Raw genomic sequence first — 17,633 nt, 5'->3', positions numbered from 1 at the left:
CTGTGTTGCATGATCCCATCACTCTCTTCCCATAGCTATTTTACACTATCCCAGGACTTTCCCTCCCTCCATAACTGTATTGCAGGGTCCCAGCACTTTCCTCCCATAGCTTTGTTGCAGGATCCCAACACTTTTGCCCCATAGCGATGTTCCTTGACTTCAGCACCTCCCTCACATAGCTGTGTTGCATGATTCCATCACCTTCCCCCCCATAGCTGTGTTGTAGGATCTAAACATCCTCCTCCTATAGCTGTGTTATGTGATCCCAGCACCTTCCTCCCATAGTTGTGTTGCAACATCATAGAACTTTCCTCCAGTAGCTTTGTTGCAGGATCCCATAACCTACTTCTCATAGGTTTGTGGCAGGATCCCAGCACCCCTCCCCCATAGCGGAATTGCAGGATTTCAGCACCTTCCCACCATAGCTGTGTTGTATGATCCCATCACTTTCCTCCCATAGCTGTGTTGCATGATTCCAGCATTTTTCTCCCATAGCTGTGTTACATGATCCCAGCACTTTCCCCCGTACTTGTTTTCCGTGAGCCTAGTACTTTCCTCCAATAGCTGTGGATCAGGATCACAGAACATTCCTCCCATAGGTTTGTTGCAGGATCCCATCACTTCTCCCCCCCTAGCTGTATAGCATGATGCCAGCACTTTCCCCCATAGCGGTGTTGCAGGATCCCAGCACCATCCTCACATAGCTGTGTTGCAGGATCCCAGCACTTCATACCCCATAGCTGTGTAGCATGATCCCAGAACTTTCCCCCATAGAGGTGTTGAGGGATCCCAGCACATTCCTCATATAGCTGTGTTGCAGGATTCTAGCACTTCCTCCCCCAAAGCTGTGTAGCATGATCCCAGCACTTTCCCCCATAGCGGTCTTGCGCGATCCCAGCACCACCCTCACATAGCTGTGTTGCAGGAGTACTGCATTTTCCTACCATAGCTGTGTTGCAGGATCCCAGCATTTCCTCCCCCATAGCTGTGTAGCATGATCCCACCACTTCCCCCATAGCGGTCTTGCGGGATCCCAGCACCTTCATCACATCGCTGTGTTGCAGAAGTACTGCATTTTCCTACCATAGCTGTGTTGCAGGATCCCAGAACTTTTCTCCCATAGCAGGGTTGCAGGATCCCAGCACTTTTCTCCCATAGCTGGGTTGCAGAATTCCAGCACTTTTCTCCCATAGTTGTGTTGCAGGATCCCAGCACTTTCCCACATAGCTGTGTTGCGCGATCCTAGTAGTGCTTTCCTCCAATAGCGTGTTGCAGGATCTCAGAACATTCCTCCCATAGGTTTGTCACAGGATCCCAGAACTTCCTCCCCCATAGCTGTGTAGCAGGATCCCAGCAATTTCCCCCATAGCGGTGTTGCAGGATCCCAGCACCTTCCTCACATAGCTGTGTTGCAAGAATACTGCATTTTCTTTTCATAGCTGTGTTGCATGATCCCATCACTTTTCTCCCATAGCTGTGTTGCAGGATCCCAGCACTTTTCTCCCATGGCTTTGTTTCAGGATACCAGCATTTTCCCCCATAGCTGTACTACAGGATCCCAACACTTTCCTCCCATAATAGTTTGGTATTCAGTTGTATTAAAGAGACCATGTCATCATAATTCCTGTTTTTAAACCTGTAACACCACATTTTGTGCTATCTAATTAGCATCCTAACAATACGTACAGAACTATAGCCTGGCAAGCTTACTTTCAAAATGATCTTAGAATATCCCTCCCAGTATATTCTAAGGAGAGCCAATTGGTCCAATTGGCATGTATAGGCTTCAGAGAATGCTAATCCAACCTTTAGTATGGATGATGTCCCCCCCATAATCTCACAATCAAAATTAGCAGGGCTGGTTTAGCGGGTTCAAAATAGGCTCCGAGGATGGTACCTACACACCCATCAGACTACTCAGAGCTCATTAGCATATAACAGAGATCATTTTCTGAGACATGCTGGGAAGCAAAACTGTAAAGGACAGATTGATTTCATTATCCTTCCGCTTCCAGTGTTTGTAATCGTCCAGCACTAGTGATGAGCGAGCATACTCATTACTCGAGATTTCCCGAGCATGCTCAGGTGGTCTCCGAGTATTTGGATGTGCTCAGAGATTTAGTTTCTGTCGCCGTAGCTTCATGATTTGCGGCTGCTAGACAGCCTGAATTCTTGTGGGCATTTGCTAGCAAACAGGCAATCCCCATATGTATTCAGGCTGGCTAGCAGCTGCAAATCATGCACAGAAACAAAATCTCTGAGCACATCCAAATACCCGCAGATCACCCGTGCATGCTCTCTAAATCTAGAATAATAAGCATACTCACTGATCACTATTCAGCACCGTCAATCCTCATGACATGTTTCCTTTAATAGCTGAGCTATAGCTTAGAATGCAGTTAAAAACAGACACGTACCAAGTTCTATGTAAATTCACGATGGGTCATTCCCTGTTGGGGGCAAAATCTTTCTGTTCGATTTCTTTGCAGAAATTTATGAAATGTCCCATTCACCTAAATGCAGCTTTCAGAAATCCATCCACATGCTGCAGAAATAACTCCATCCAGAGGTATGCAAGGAATTAATGCTTTTTTGCATCTTGATATAGCTTCTATTCCAATCAGTTAAAGTTATATGGAAAATTAAATGGTTTGGAACCCTTGTAGTAAAACCAGTTCTAAGTATTTTAAATAATTCTATTGGCGGTACGTAATTCCATGACTTGCACAATGCACGCGCTATAGTCAGAATCTGTTTATTACCAAGCGTTCTTACATAATCTATCTATAGAGACTAGTCATTTACATTTGATATCTATATATTTTAATAAGTCAATGAAGGGTACATTTTTATTTTGCAATCTATGAGTCTGTTTGTAAAAAAAAAATTCCAATTGATAGTATTCCTCACTTTAACCTCATTGTAAAATGCATCCCTAAAATGTGTGTATATTACATTTTTCTTCTTAAGGTTTAGTCACTTGCCATAGCCCACACATGCTGCATTCTCGAATGATAAAGTATACCGAACAATCCCATAGATTGATGTATAAATGTCTATGAATCACTTGCCATCTGACAAGGGTGACGCTCCATTCTGGCATAGTCATACATGTAGTGAGAGATAAGTTCTGTTTACTGTTTTTTCATATGCAGACAAGTAAAGCTATAATGAACATGGTATGTGTTATCACATCATTTATGCAGCACTTAGAAAATGATGTTTTTTACAGCAATTTGCTGTATCGTCACGATTCTGTGTATAGTGTTCAAAGCCAGAATCCAAGCTGCTCCCAGTCCAGTGTCTTCATGCGCCTAGTTACTTTTTCTCAAAACTTGCCGTGTTCTTGTCTCTTGTCCTTATTTTAAATTGTACTTTTAATGTTCCACTGGAGGGAAATTTGCTTCTGAAACATCTGTGTGGTCTTGTGTTGAATTTCCCGCAAACTGCAAATAATAATAATGAAACAGATTATAAAATAAGCTTGTATTGGAGATTCAAACCTATACCTATCTATATCACCTATTCAGAGCATATGTGTTAAATATATGAGCGCTGGTGGACTTAACTGCTGGAACCCTCACAACTACAAGAAAGAGGGTCCTAAAGTACCATGTGTTAAAAGAGTGGTAGTGAACATGCACAACCTCTGCTGCTTTCGCTGTCTATCTGAGTAGTGAATGCACATGCTCATTACTGCTCGACTCATAAAGAGGACTTGGGGCCTGGTATGATCTGTCCTGTGTATAAAGTAATACATGTTTTTAAAGTTCTTTAATTTTATGAACTGGTTTATATTTCCTAGGATAGGTACTTATAATGTAACAACTTCATAACTTTTGCATGAGCCTTTATGACTTGATACAGGGTGACAATGGCAAGGGTTCAAAGTTATAATACAGTAAAAAAAAAGCAAAAGCAAAGTATGCTGATGGTAATCGACTTCTTTTCAGCAAACCAATGGAAGGAAACCTCCCTTGTAGTTTGAATTTTCTTCTGGTGATTACATGTGCTTGGTCACTTACTCCAAAGGCCAGTGGGATAACTATATGGAGGTCGGAGGTATCAGATGCACCTGGGAACCATTGCCCGAGAGGGCCCATTAATGTACAAATGAGGGTTGTTTTTCCTTGATCAACTGTGTTATTGGTGTTTTTCTTTAAATACATTTAAAGCCTACTGCATTATCATTAGTTACAGGGGGGACATATGGGGTCCCTGTGGTCTTATTACTATCATTCAAAAAAATTATTCAATAGATTTGATTTGGCTTTAGCTATAATTTAACAGAAAGAAGATTTGTGGTAGCGACATGCGACATGCTCCAAAAGACTCGCAGCAACAACTGCAGTGAAAGGTGGTCCTACAAAGTATTGAATCAGTGGGTCTGAATACAAAATGCACATCACAATTTTCAGATTTATATTTTTATAATGCGGTCATTAAAAAAACACGTATCATTTCCATTACACTTCACAATGAGTCAAGGCACTGTGTCTCTAATCGCAGTTGTTTAACCAATCAGATGCCACTGTCAATCCCTGCTAATGCCAATCTCATAGGACATTATCAGTTTTACTTTTTATTGTAATACTGAAGTATTGCAGTCTATTGTACGAGCGATCAAACAATCACAGGTTTTAAAAAAAAAGGGAAAGTTTAATAAAATTAAGCTTTTAAAATATCAAAGAAATTTATAAAATAAAAATGTTTAAAACAACCTCTTTTTTAAATTTAGAAATAATATATATACATATATATATATATATATATATATATATATATATATATATATATATATATATATGTATATACACATTTGGAATAGCCGTGTTTGTTAAACTACGCCAGTCAATCCCCAAAAAAATAGGACAGAAAACTATCAAAATGTCCTCATTCACATACGTTGATGAAAAAAACTTATGGCTCTTGGGAAAGGAGGTTAGAAAAAGAAACACGAGCACCAAAAGAAAATGTTGCCTTATCAGAAGTGAAATGTATTAGTACATGTGGCATCCTTAAAATATGCAATTTATCCCATTACAAATGCACTAAAGAAATGTTTCCTTTACATAATTTTCTCATCTTTTCTTTGTGACAGATTTTCCTTGGTTCGTTCTCTGACCTGTGGCAAGGCTGTGCTGGTGTTATGCAGCTCAATCATAGCTAGAGAAGGGATCCGAGACTCTGGCATTGTCTTATTTTCTTTCTTCACCAGTTTTGAACTACGAACTGGAAAAACATTAAGGAAATTGTTTGACATTGCAAATATTTCGGTAGTAACATTTATAGAAAAATTTAGTAGAAAAAATGAAATGTTCAGAGTATACCGCTTATTTGTTTTCTAGAAGTAATTACACGGTTATTATAATATTTCTGGCTGGAAAATCATTACCTCATTGTACCTACATTTGAAGTCTTACATTACGCACTGAACACCCGGAGGGAATACTAACTAATGAATTGTTCTTCATAGCTACATATATGACTTATTCCCCGCAGAACATATAGTATTCTTAAGGGACCCACAACACAAACAGATATCCACAGAGATATCTTTTGGTTACAATATCAGCTTCCTGAACTGAAGAACATCTGACAACGTGTTAAGTATATAGAAAATAACAGTTCAGGCTTTGTTCACACTCGTGTTCATTCTCTCCTAGTATGTTTCTCTTTGACAACCAGAATAATATAGCCTGCTCTGGGATACTGTTCACAACGCCCCAGCAATGATGTGCTTTGCACTAATATGCCATGGCTTTGCCAGCTAGGCAATGTTTCAGTCTTACTGACCTCACTAGGCCATAGTGTGCAGAACACTCCGTATTGCTCCCCAAAAAGGCCAAACTTTCTAGCAAAAGTCAGGCTCGAACTTCTGTGTTTTTTTCACCCCGGCATGCGGAGCATGATCCCACAGCCCTCTCTGGTCAATCTCGCAGTGAGAGCGCTTAGTAAATAATGTAATGAAACAAATTCCAGGGACATTTTACATAAATATCAGGCCATTATAGATCCTGAATGCATCTACACCAGAAAAGCCACTCCTCAAAAACTATAGAGGACAAAGAAGAACCAATTGGAGTGTTTGAGGCTAAAAATATTCTTTTATTAGAACAAAAAACACTAAAATCCCCTAGGGGTTGAAATAGACATATATATTGTGACTAGCAAAGAAAGGTGATCATTTATGTATACAGACATTAGGAATGGGCGAGTTGGGATTCACTTGCATGTGTGTTGGGGATCATTTTGTGCAGAATGGGTAAGAATTCCTTTTTGTCTGGATTACTGTGCTGAAGTTTGATGGAGAGTGTTGATGAGTGTTTTTTGTACTAATAAAAGAATATATATTTTTAACCTCAAACACTACGATTGATTCTCCTTTGTCCTCCTTAGTAAATAATGTAGCAGTACTGTGTTAGTGAAAAGAGACATGTTTTGTGATAATGGGCATCGCAGAATGTTGTGGGATCCCATTCTGTATGTCTGGATTCCACAAGCAGCAACTTTGGGCATGACTTTTATGAGACATTTGGACCCTTTCAAAGGGTATTAGGAAGAATTCTGCACACTTGGACAATAGCTGATAATTAGAAAAATTTCAAGTCTAGGACTGCCCACTCTTTTATCACATAACAAGGGTAATCCCTGACTGTTGATGGGTAGAATTAGTGCAAATCGATTGAGCCGTGTCAATAATCAGCTGCCCATCTTTTGATTAGCTACCGGGACGTTATCCATGTGATGTGCTGCACATGGGACATCTTGTCACAGAAACCATCAGGTACAGTATGAAGCAGTCCTCAGGGTCCTGTCCAGCTGTTACAGATTAGTGAAGTGGCCAATGAATAATGCCCTGTGACTCATTTGGCACTAATGTCAATAAACTATTAAAGGATACTCCATACTCACAGCTTCACTGATTCATGATAACCTTTGACTCTCCCTGTCCTTTAACATATATCCAAGCCATTTTCACCTCCTCCTCCTTAAATCCATTTCTAAAATCTGCTCTTTACCCTCAGCATATCCCACCTAGACTACTAAAACATCTGTGGCCTCTTATCCTAATAGTCTTTCACCACTCCAATTCATCCTTGACTTTGCTGCAAGTTAATCAACCTCATGAGCTATTATTCAACCACCTTTTTATCTCTCTGACAGTCCCTTCACCGTCTGCCAAATAGCAGGTATAGATTTGATTTTCTCTTGTATGGACATACAAGCAAAAGCTGTCCATACAACCACCTGATCTTTATGTCCTGAAACATACGGTAATTTGTTGGAGGACAGTCAGAAAGATTCCATACACATTAGTCCTGCCAACTTTTATCTAATGTAAATAGAGGCCTCCTAACTGTGGCTCAAATATGTCACATTTTACTCAAGTGCAGCATATCTTGGTAAATTAATCTCACATTATGTTTACTCTCAGACTTTAAGATTTTAAGAAACAATGTGATTAAAAACTCACCACTGTAAAGAGAGGCAACATCTGTGGTTTTCAGTTCTGGCAAGTGGCCATAGCTGATCTCTGGAAGTCTCATTTCTGCTCTTGAAAATTCCCATTTTTTCTTGTTTAGTTGAAGTGGGGTCTTGTCGCTGCCAATCTGCATAGAAAGATTGTTATTAGGCACCACAAGTCAATAATCACTTGATTCAAATACCATTCAAATGCCACTGTTAGCTATATAGGGACATACATTGCAATTTTGTTTTACAATTGTTGCAGTGATTTTTAACCGTCTCTCCCCTCGTAGTGTTTTCTACCTTCCTCTAAATTAACATTGCAAGATACTAGGCTAAGCTGAATGGAGGGTCGGGGTACTTGCAGCATTGGTAATGGATAGCAAATTCAATATGTAAACAGATGGTAAATAGTGATGAGCAAAAGGGCTCTGATAAGATGTTATCCGAGAATGTTCGGGTGCTAACCAAGTGTCTTTGGCGTACTCAAATAATATGTTGGATTCCCCTCACCTGAATGTCTCATGACTGATCAACAGCTGAAACACATGCTTGGATGGTCTGTTTGTTAGACAATCCCTGCATATGTTGCTGCTGTCAAACAGCCGCCAGACTTGCAGGCGTGGGAACTCAAACATGTTTTGAGCACGCCAAAGACACTCAGCACTCGAGCATGCTCGGATAACACCTTATCCGTGCAGGTTTGCTCATCACTAATGATAAATATTCTTCACTGTTGTGATGTCACACACTATCTGTACAGTTTCTTCAGTGTTTTATGGCTTTCTTTCTCTATCTCTATGGCTGAGCTGTGAGCTGCAACATTCTTTCACTCTCCAGATTCAAAGTGTAGACATCAGTAGTGAGAATGTATGTGCCCTAGAGAATTAGAGAGCAGTCCCATTAAGAGAAAGCAGATATAAAACCATTACAGGAAAATTGCAGAATGTGGGGAGTGAACAGGGAGACAAGGAACGCCCTCAAACTGGGAACTGCTGCAGTCAAAAGAGGATATAGTGAAACCTCTCCAGAAGACCAGTCTTTTGAGAAAAATTATGTCAAGCAGATTTTCAACTTCCCTATGTAACGTGGTATGGGAAGGTGGCCTTGGGGGAGGAACTCATGTTCTATGCCCCAGCATGCTACATCAAAATAGGGGTTTTGACAGGGTGTGTAGAGTTCTGGAGGCGTTATGCTTTTACAGGCTGCATGCTGCTGGTGACTTCAGCTGGCCAGGACCAGGTCTTGCAAAGTTCAAAGACGAAGACCACCAATTAAGGATAAATTGTCATTTACTCAACAATAACTCAGTGGGATATATATGTAGCAGATGGTGGGTGCGTACTTTCATGAACCTTTCTCTTAGCACTTGAAACATCTTTATACACATTCTCTCCGTAGTTCCCAAAATAACTCAGTTCTGTCCAGCTTGGTCCTCTGTGTTCACCACAACCCAGCACAATACTTTTGGAACTTCCCTTTCTCCAATAACGATACTTCAGTCAGTAAATGAAAGTCATGTGCTTCAACCTGCAGCTCATCATCTTTTTTTCCCCTTAGGGGAGCTATTTTGCCACTATGGTCATAACTCAACTTCTCTGCTTGTCAATGTCTTGAAACTAACGCCCAGGGCACTCTCTTGTCTCATGTTCCCAGCTCTTATCTGCAGAGTTGAGCGAAACGGGTCGAAAAATTTCAAAAGTCACCGACTTTTGGCAAAGTCGGGTTTCATGAAACGAAACCCGACCCTATATTGAGGTCGGCCACGAGCTTGGCGACTTTAGCGCCAAAGTCGCGTTTCAAAAGTTTGTTTTCCGCCCTTTTTCAGCCAATCAGGATCCACGGACACTGTGGGCAACGTGATGACATAGGCAGGGGTCACCACCATCTTTGAGAAGGGCATGCAAGTGATTGGCTTGCTTTGGGGGGCGTCACAGGGGGTATAAAAGGGCGTGCATGCCGACCGCCATGTTACTCATGCTGATCTCAGAATAGGGAGAGCTGCTGCTGCTGCTGATTCTGTAGGGAGAGCGTTAGGCAGGGAAGAAGACACCAAAAACTGCTTCTGCTGCTAGCGATTTTGTCTGTACAACACACCAGTCACTGTGTGTGCAGTGCAAGTGGAGGCTATATTTTGCTGGATCAGCTGTGTTGGTTGTTAGGCTGCCTTATAAGGCTTCCTGATAGCGGCATTGCTGTTTTCCCACTGCTCTGCAAACTGCTTTTTTAAAAGCAATCAAAAATTTTTTTTTTTGTCCTGGTGAGGTACTGAGCGTGCATTTTTTCACACCATCCTGCGGTGTATGCTCCTCACACAGTACCGTGTAACGGCTGTTATCACGGCCACAGTGAAGCTATCTGTGTGTCACTCTGTAAGAATAAGTCAAGGACATGTTCCGTTCTTACAGACCTACACCTTCTAGTTTTGTCTGCTTTTCAAACAGTTAAGTATATTTGCTGTTTGATCACATTCAAAACTATAGAGAGACAGCGTGTGTCAGTCCGTATACTTAAAAAACACGGAGCTTGACAATTTTACGGACACCAGACAGCGGTGTACGTGCACGCTCCTCTCTCAGTACCGTGTAACGGCTGTTATCACGGCCACAGTGAAGCTATCTGTGTGTCACTCTGTAAGGATAAGTCGAGGACATGTTCCGTTCTTACAGACCTACACTCTAGGGAGATTCCTATTCTGCCCAATTCTATATACACCTTGTAGTTTGTCATACACTAGCCAATTTCTGCCTGTGACATAGCGGTGTGATATTCACTGGGCCTCACACAATCCAACAGTGTCCACAAGTGTGTTCAGAAATTCTACATCTCCCATGTCCTATAGTGACATTTTTCACGCCTGTGACATAGCGGTGTGATATTAACTGGGCCTCACACAACAGTGTCCACAAGTGTGTTCAGAAATTCTACATCTCCCCTGTCCTATAGTGACATTTTTCACACCTGCGACATTGAGCCTGTGACATAGCGGTGTGATATTAATTGGGCCTCACACAACAGTGTCCACAAGTGTGTTCAGAAATTCTACATCTCCCCTGTCCTATAGTGACATTTTTCACACCGGCGACATTGAGCCTGTGACATAGCGGTGTGATATTAACTGGGCCTCACACAACAGTGTCCACAAGTGTGTTCAGAAATTCTACATCTCCCCTGTCCTATAGTGACATTTTTCACACCTGCGACATTGAGCCTGTGACATAGCGGTGTGATATTAACTGGGCCTCACACAACAGTATCCACAAGTGTGTTCAGAAATTCTACATCTCCCCTGTCCTATAGTGACATTTTTCACACCTGCGACATTGAGCCTGTGACATAGCGGTGTGATATTAACTGGGCCTCACACAACAGTGTCCACAAGTGTGTTCAGAAATTCTACATCTCCCCTGTCCTATAGTGACATTTTTCACACCTGCGACATGGAGCCTGTGACATAGCGGTATGATATTAACTGAGCCTCACACAATCCAACAGTGTCCACAAGTGTGTTCAGAAATTCGATGTCTCCCCTGTCCTATATACACCTTGTACCTTGTTTTACATTACTATATAGTTTGTGGGATTTTGTGTACATTTTTACCAAAAATGAGGAAGGCTGGTGGAAGAGGCCGTGGAATTGGGCGGGGGTTGCCAGCTGGTAATGATGGTGTTGGTGGTGGATCTGATGGTAGTGGCAAAAGCAAAATAGGACCGAATGCAGGAGGTGTTGAGCCTGCGTCATCGTCTGGCTCCACAAGGCCTCGAAGGCTTAGTTTTCTAGGAGTTGGCAAACCGCTTTTAAAGCCAGAGCATCAGGAAAAAGTTTTGGCTTACATTGCTGACTCAGCCTCCAGCTCTATCGCCTCCTCTTCTGAAGTTGTAAAAAATAAAAGCACTGAGTCGTCATTGGAGGGTCATGTTCATGAACCACACCTTTCCTTGTGTCCGTCACCCCAACCAAGATTGAAGGATGACGCAGGCCATACAACTGATTACTCCATGGAGCTGTTTTCACATACCATGCCTGGGTTATCAAGTGAAATGGTGAATTACCCAGGCCAAGATGAATCTGACATGGAGTGCACTGATGCACAGCCACTGATAGATGATTCTGCTGGTACATTCAGTCAGAGCACTACATTGTCCTCACAGTGTAATGAGCCAGATTCTGACCCTGATGAGACTCAGGTGCCCCTTCCCGCATACTATACCACCATACACGGTGACACAGAGGAAGGTGCACATGACATTGAAGAGGAGGTGATGGATGACCCAGTTGTTGACCCAGATTGGCATCCATTGGGGGAAGAGGGTGCTGCTTCCAATAGCTCAGATGAGGAGGAGGAGCATCCACAGCAGACATCAACATCGCAACAGCTGTTATCTGGCAGGCCCGGAGCACTCCAAAGACAGGTTCCAAAAATCAAAAGAGTTGCTGGACAGCTTGTCCAGATGGTCAAAATAGCACAGCGTGCTAGGCCGCAAAATGTCTTCCAAAGTAGGAAGAGTGCAGTGTGGCATTTTTTTGAACAAAATCCTCTTGATCCGGCCAAGCTTATCTGTAAGAAGTGCGCAAAGACCTTTAGCCGAGGGAAAAATCTGAAAAATTTGAATACCAGTTGCATGCTTAGACATTTAACCAGCATGCGCTTGCAAGCATGGACACAACACCAAACCTCAAGTACCACATGTGCAACTGATCACAAAGAAGGTAGTCAGCAACACTACATTGTTTCCCCCACTGTAAGCCCACCGGTTAGCACAGCAGCAAATGTTGAGGTGTCGTTGCAAGGCCAAAGCAGTCAGGGAATCCCACTGTTATATCAACGAAAGACTGAATCTAGGCCATCAGAAAGAACACCAACTCCATCACCATCATCAACCCTCTCTCAGTCCGCCCTGTCCACCGCTAGTTCCACCATATGCAGCTCTCAAGTCCAGCTCACCCTCCCAGAGACTATGAGTAGGTCAAGAAAGTACTCAGTCTCTCATCCGCGTACACTTGGTTTGAACGCCCACATTGCCAAACTAATCTCGTTAGAGATGATGCTCTATCGGTTGGTGGAAAGCGCAGCTTTCCGCGAACTCATGGCCTATGCAGTACCACGCTATGACCTTCTTCTCTTGCAAAGCCATCCCAGCCCTCCACAATCATGTGAAAGACCGCATTGTCCATGCACTCAAGCAGTCAGTGAGTGGAAAAGTGCACCTCACAACAGATGCATGGTCCTGTCGCCATGGCCAGGGACGTTACGTGTCCATCACTGCGCACTGGGTTAATGTGGTGGATGCAGGGTCCACAGGGGACAGTGGTGGTGGGACAGTGCTGCCTAGCCCACGGTGTAGGAAACAGTTGGCTTTAGGCATTCGACCCTCCTCCTCCTCCTCCTCCAGAAGCGAAAGCTCGTCCACAGAGCGCAGTCGTACGAGCACTCCATCTGCAGCTGCCACTGTTGCACACGAGGTGTCCCCCTATCGAGCAGCTAGTGGAAAGCGTCAGCAGGCTGTGTTGCAGATGATGTGTTTGGGCGACAGACACACCGCCGAGGTGCTGGCCGAGTACTTTCAGCGACAAACTGAGTCATGGCTGGGCAGTATACATCTTGAGGCAGGCAAGGTAGTTAGTGATAATGGCCGTAATTTTGTGGCAGCCATAGCCCTTTCAAAACTCAGCCACATACCTTGCTTGGCTCACACCTTGAACCTGGTGGTGCAGTGCTTCCTCAACAATTATCCGGAGTTAACAGCCCTGCTCCAGAAGGTGTGAAGACTGTGCGCGCACATCTGCCGGTCGCCTGTACACTCCATTCGTATGCCGAAGCTGCAGCGATTGCTCCACCTTCCCAACCACCGCCTCATTATCGACATTGCAACGAGGTGGAACTCCACCTTGCACATGGTTGAGCGGCTGTGCGAACAGAGGCAGGCCATAATGCATTTGTGGGAGGATAAACGGCCAGGCACTTTGAGAGCAGACATGGAGTTGACAGGTGTGCAGTGGTCGAAGCTGAAAGACCTCTGTAAAGTCCTTCAGTGTTTTGAGGAATGCACACGGCTGGTAAGCGCAGACGACGCCATCCTAAGCATGAGCATCCCACTTATGCGTCTGCTCATGCAAACTTTGACGCACTTTAAGGAGCAGGCTTCTGCAGCCAATGTTGACGAGGAGGAAGAGGAGGAGGGAATCCTTGATGACATTCAGCCATTGTCTGCTCAGGGACCTCTCCTGGACGAGGTGGAGGAAGAAGAGGATGAGGAGGATGATGATGGGGATGATTACTTAGGGGAGGAGGATGCATCTCGTGGGGCAAGTGAAAATGTTGGTGTGGCAAGGTCTGGTACAGGGTTTGTGCGTGACTGGAGGGATGTGGATTTGCCAGAAAGTGCTCCTCCAACCAGCACTCGCAGTGCATCATTGACACTGGGAACATTGGCCCACATGTCAGATTATGCCTTGCAGATCCTAAAAAGGGACCCCCGCATTGCCAAAATGATGAACGATGACGACTACTGGTTGGCCAGCATCCTGGGTCCACGCTATAAAGGCAAATTACAAAACATCATGCCACACGAGAACCTTGACCTAATATTGGCTAATGAACAAGCAACTCTGGTAAATCGGTTGGTTGAGGCATTCCCAGCACACAGCAGCGGTGATGGTTCTCACACGAGCCGTACGGGCCGGGGGCAGCTTGGCAGAGGTGTTCGTGGTGCACACAGCAGAAGTGGCATTGGAGACAGGGGTTTCATGACAATGTTGTGGACTGATTTTTCAAGTACCGCTCACACAACTGGTAATACAGCATCGATGGAAAGTGACAGGAGACAGCAGTTGTCAACTATGGTTACAAACTACTTTTCCTCCCATATCGATGTTCTCCCGCACAGGTCATTCCCCTTTGACTATTGGGCCACTAAACTGGACACCTGGCCTGAATTGGCACAATATGCCTTACAGGAGCTCGCTTGCCCAGCTGCAAGTGTGCTATCGGAAAGAGTCTTCAGTGCAGCAGGATCAATCCTGACAGAAAAAAGGACCTGTCTGTCAACCCAAAATGTGGATGATCTAACCTTCATTAAAATGAACCATGCATGGGTTTCCAAGGATTCTGTCCAACCTTCCCCTGATGACACATAGGGTGACAGAAAAATGGCTTGCTTTGGTCCTCCTCTTCCTGGGACTTGAACAATTTCGCCTTTTGCATCAGCTGAATGTCCAACATCAACATATGCCACTTTCTAAAACTCCCTAACTGTGCTGCCTCCCCCCCCCCCCATGGCCGGGGTCACCACCAAGTGCACGAAACCGTGTGAGTGCCGTTGCCCTGGACAGGTGGGTAGGCCGATTCTTGGGCGCGGGCACTGGCACAGGGTCCCTCATAGTGCAATCAAGTGTCTCTGACGGTGGTGGTGCACACCCACCGTCAGACACACCGCCGTACTATGAGGGGCCCAGTGCCAGCACCGATGCCCAAGAGTGGGCCCCCCTTGCTTGGGCAGGGCCCCAGCATTTGCAATCTTTACCTCTCCCTGCTCCTCCGCTGTGTAGTCTGGGCCGTCAAGTCCATACTGGGCCTGATACCGTCTGAGCCTGCCTCCTGATCTATAGACATATATTTTGAATGTGTACACTATGCTATCCATACATGCTATCCGGGGATACGGTACCCTTTCTCACCTTTGTGCAATCACGTGTAATCCATACTGGGCCTGACACCATTTGAGCCTGCCTCCTGATGTATAGACATATATTTTGAATGTGTACACTATGCTATCCATACATGTTATCCGGGGATACGGCACCCTTTCTCACCTTTGTGCAATCACGTGTAATCCATACTGGGCCTGAGAACGGCTGGCGAGCTGTTAAGCAAGCTACAGCACCTGTGGTTTGCACACGTAAGTTTTTCATTTTTTCAGGAATGACGGTTAGGCCTAATTCCGGAACTGCGGTTGACCTGCACTTACTGGGAAATCATCGTTTGCGGGTAATGATTGTAATCCCAGATCCCCATCACTAACGTTGTTCAGCGGGTTATCTGCACCTGTAAGCGACAAACGCTGGCCTTTTCAGTGTAGCGCACATGCAGCCACGGACATGTAAGGGCATGACACACCAGTTATTGGCCAATCTCACGTGCCAGAGCCTCGCGTGTCCCTCTAGTAAGCCGAACTCGGACCGCGGGGCATTACGGAGTCTCGTTCGTTAACGGAATTAAGCTTGCAATGTGTGCATCTTTTTTGTGGCTGGATGGTTGAGGTTGCCCATGTTGAGTCAAATTACGCCGTAGGCTCCACTCCTGGTGGTGCCCTTCTGGACATTCCTTTAAGGTTCAGCTTTGCAACCATACTGCCTACGTAAAACAAACACTTTGCCTTCATGAACGCTGTTTGGAGGGTCGTGACTCGTGGGAATAACGCCGCCCAATCAGTTAACCTGCTAGAGAGATCCTTCATTGCTCCCAAGCATGACATCACACTCCCTAGGAGGAAGGTAATGCCACTGTGGTGACCGTACTCCTGGGGGCAAAACAAGTGCACTGATGCCCAGCCACTGCTCGATGAATCTGCTGGTACATTGACCCAGACCACTACATTCCCCTCGCACACTACACGGCCTGAATCTGACCCTGATGAAACTCAGGTTACCCTTCCCATATACAGTTCCATCTTACACGGTGACAAAGAGGAAGCTGCAGATGAAAGTGCAGGTTCGGCACACCCGCCGTCAGACACACCACCGTACTATCAGGGGCCCTGTGCCAGTGCCGTCGCCAACGAGTGGGCCCCCCCTGCTTGCTCAGGATCACAGCACTTGCAAGGTTGAAATACTGTGCAGTGAGATGGAAGATGGGGACGACGAGGAGTCCAGACTAGTACAGGGATTCCCTAGCGAGGAGACTTATTTCATTGTTTTCAATGTTGGGACAGCAATTTTTGGGGAGCACTATACTCTGGAGAATGATAGATGGGGCCCACCATACACTGGAACATTCCAAAGGTGGACATCAGACACTGGAGTAGCATTTACAGGGCCCATTATACACTAGAGCATTAGAAATGGGGCCCATTATGTTTGGAGCATTATTTGGGCCCATAAGACAGTGGAGCTTCATCCATGGGGACCAACATATACTGTAGCATTATGTGGAGCTCATCATATACTGTTTCAAACATTATATGTGACCAATGGTTCTGTATGGAGAAATAGATGGGCCTCGTCATGAGATGTAAAAAGTGAAGTATTTTTCATTGTACTATACCGCTATTTCTCTGCCGTATCGGAGCATCATGAGTTGTGGTATGTGTCAAAGGGGCGCTCTTTTGCCCAGGGCACATGAAAACCTGGAGCCAGCCCTACCCCCTCCACAACTTTAGCCAAATAACCCCCATTTTTCAGTGCGTAACTAGTATTATGAAGTTAATTAAGGTTGACAAGCTTAAGTAAGAAGAATTGATGCTTTTGGCATTCAAATGGGCACTGTAGGTGTGTTTCCTGTCCTCTCACTGCCAACTTTAATTCCCCATTGACTTACATTGGGTTTCGTGTTTCGGTCGGACCCTCGACTTTTCCCTATAGGCGGCCGATTTTGCTCGACCCGACTTTTGGAAAAGTCGGGTTTCATGAAACGAAACTCGACCCTAAAAAAGCAAAAGTCACTCAACTCTACTTATCTGTCCTGTTACCTTTTGGACTTGGAAACTCAGTATTGCGTTGTTGGGTTTCCTGTCCCGAGATTCCTTCTCCGGAGAATCACTCACACCTTCTGTGACTTTCTCTTGCCTTTTTCCTGGATCTCGCTATCCATTCCCTAGGTCTCCACTGACCCATGTCATGAGACTCTGCTTACTTATTAGACTGTAGGTCTGCTTTTGCTGCAGGCAGGGCTCTATCTGGACTCCTGACAGGAAACTGTCTCTGTCCCTTTCCTTTATCCTTTCTCACTCTGGACTAGTCCCAACTATTAACTGTTACCATCCCTATCAATTCACTACTGTTGGGCAGAACACAACATATCATTAATAACACACATTACTAAAACATTACACATCAAAATACATTGCAACAATACATGTGTCTTCAAAGTGGATACATGGGCAAAACTTCCATCTTCTTACACCTATCTCATGGATATGTTTGCCTCTTCTTTGCATGTACTATG

General features: G+C 44.5%; 1 protein-coding gene across 3 annotated transcripts in view; it reads right to left on the bottom strand.

The window, feature by feature from the left end:
* Positions 1–2,739: 2,739 nt before the first annotated feature.
* The window catches only part of CDKL2 (cyclin dependent kinase like 2), a 135,891-nt gene continuing 120,997 nt past the window's right edge, over positions 2,740–17,633 (bottom strand). For all 3 annotated transcript variants that reach the window (XM_073590603.1, XM_073590599.1, XM_073590595.1), the window contains 3 exons: positions 7,478–7,613; positions 5,126–5,232; positions 2,740–3,446 (listed from right to left, as the gene is read on the bottom strand). In XM_073590603.1, coding sequence (XP_073446704.1) covers positions 3,378–3,446; positions 5,126–5,232; positions 7,478–7,613 — 312 coding nt within the window. In that variant the 3' untranslated portion in view covers positions 2,740–3,377. The remainder of the gene's footprint in view (positions 3,447–5,125; positions 5,233–7,477; positions 7,614–17,633) is intronic.

Source organism: Dendrobates tinctorius, unplaced genomic scaffold (genome assembly GCF_039654945.1).
Source record: "Dendrobates tinctorius isolate UK_male_01 unplaced genomic scaffold, ASM3965494v1 ptg000011l, whole genome shotgun sequence".
Lineage (NCBI taxonomy): Eukaryota > Metazoa > Chordata > Amphibia > Anura > Dendrobatidae > Dendrobates > Dendrobates tinctorius.
The sequence above is the reverse complement of the archived record's forward strand: the minus strand, read 5'-3'. Positions and strand labels throughout refer to the sequence as shown.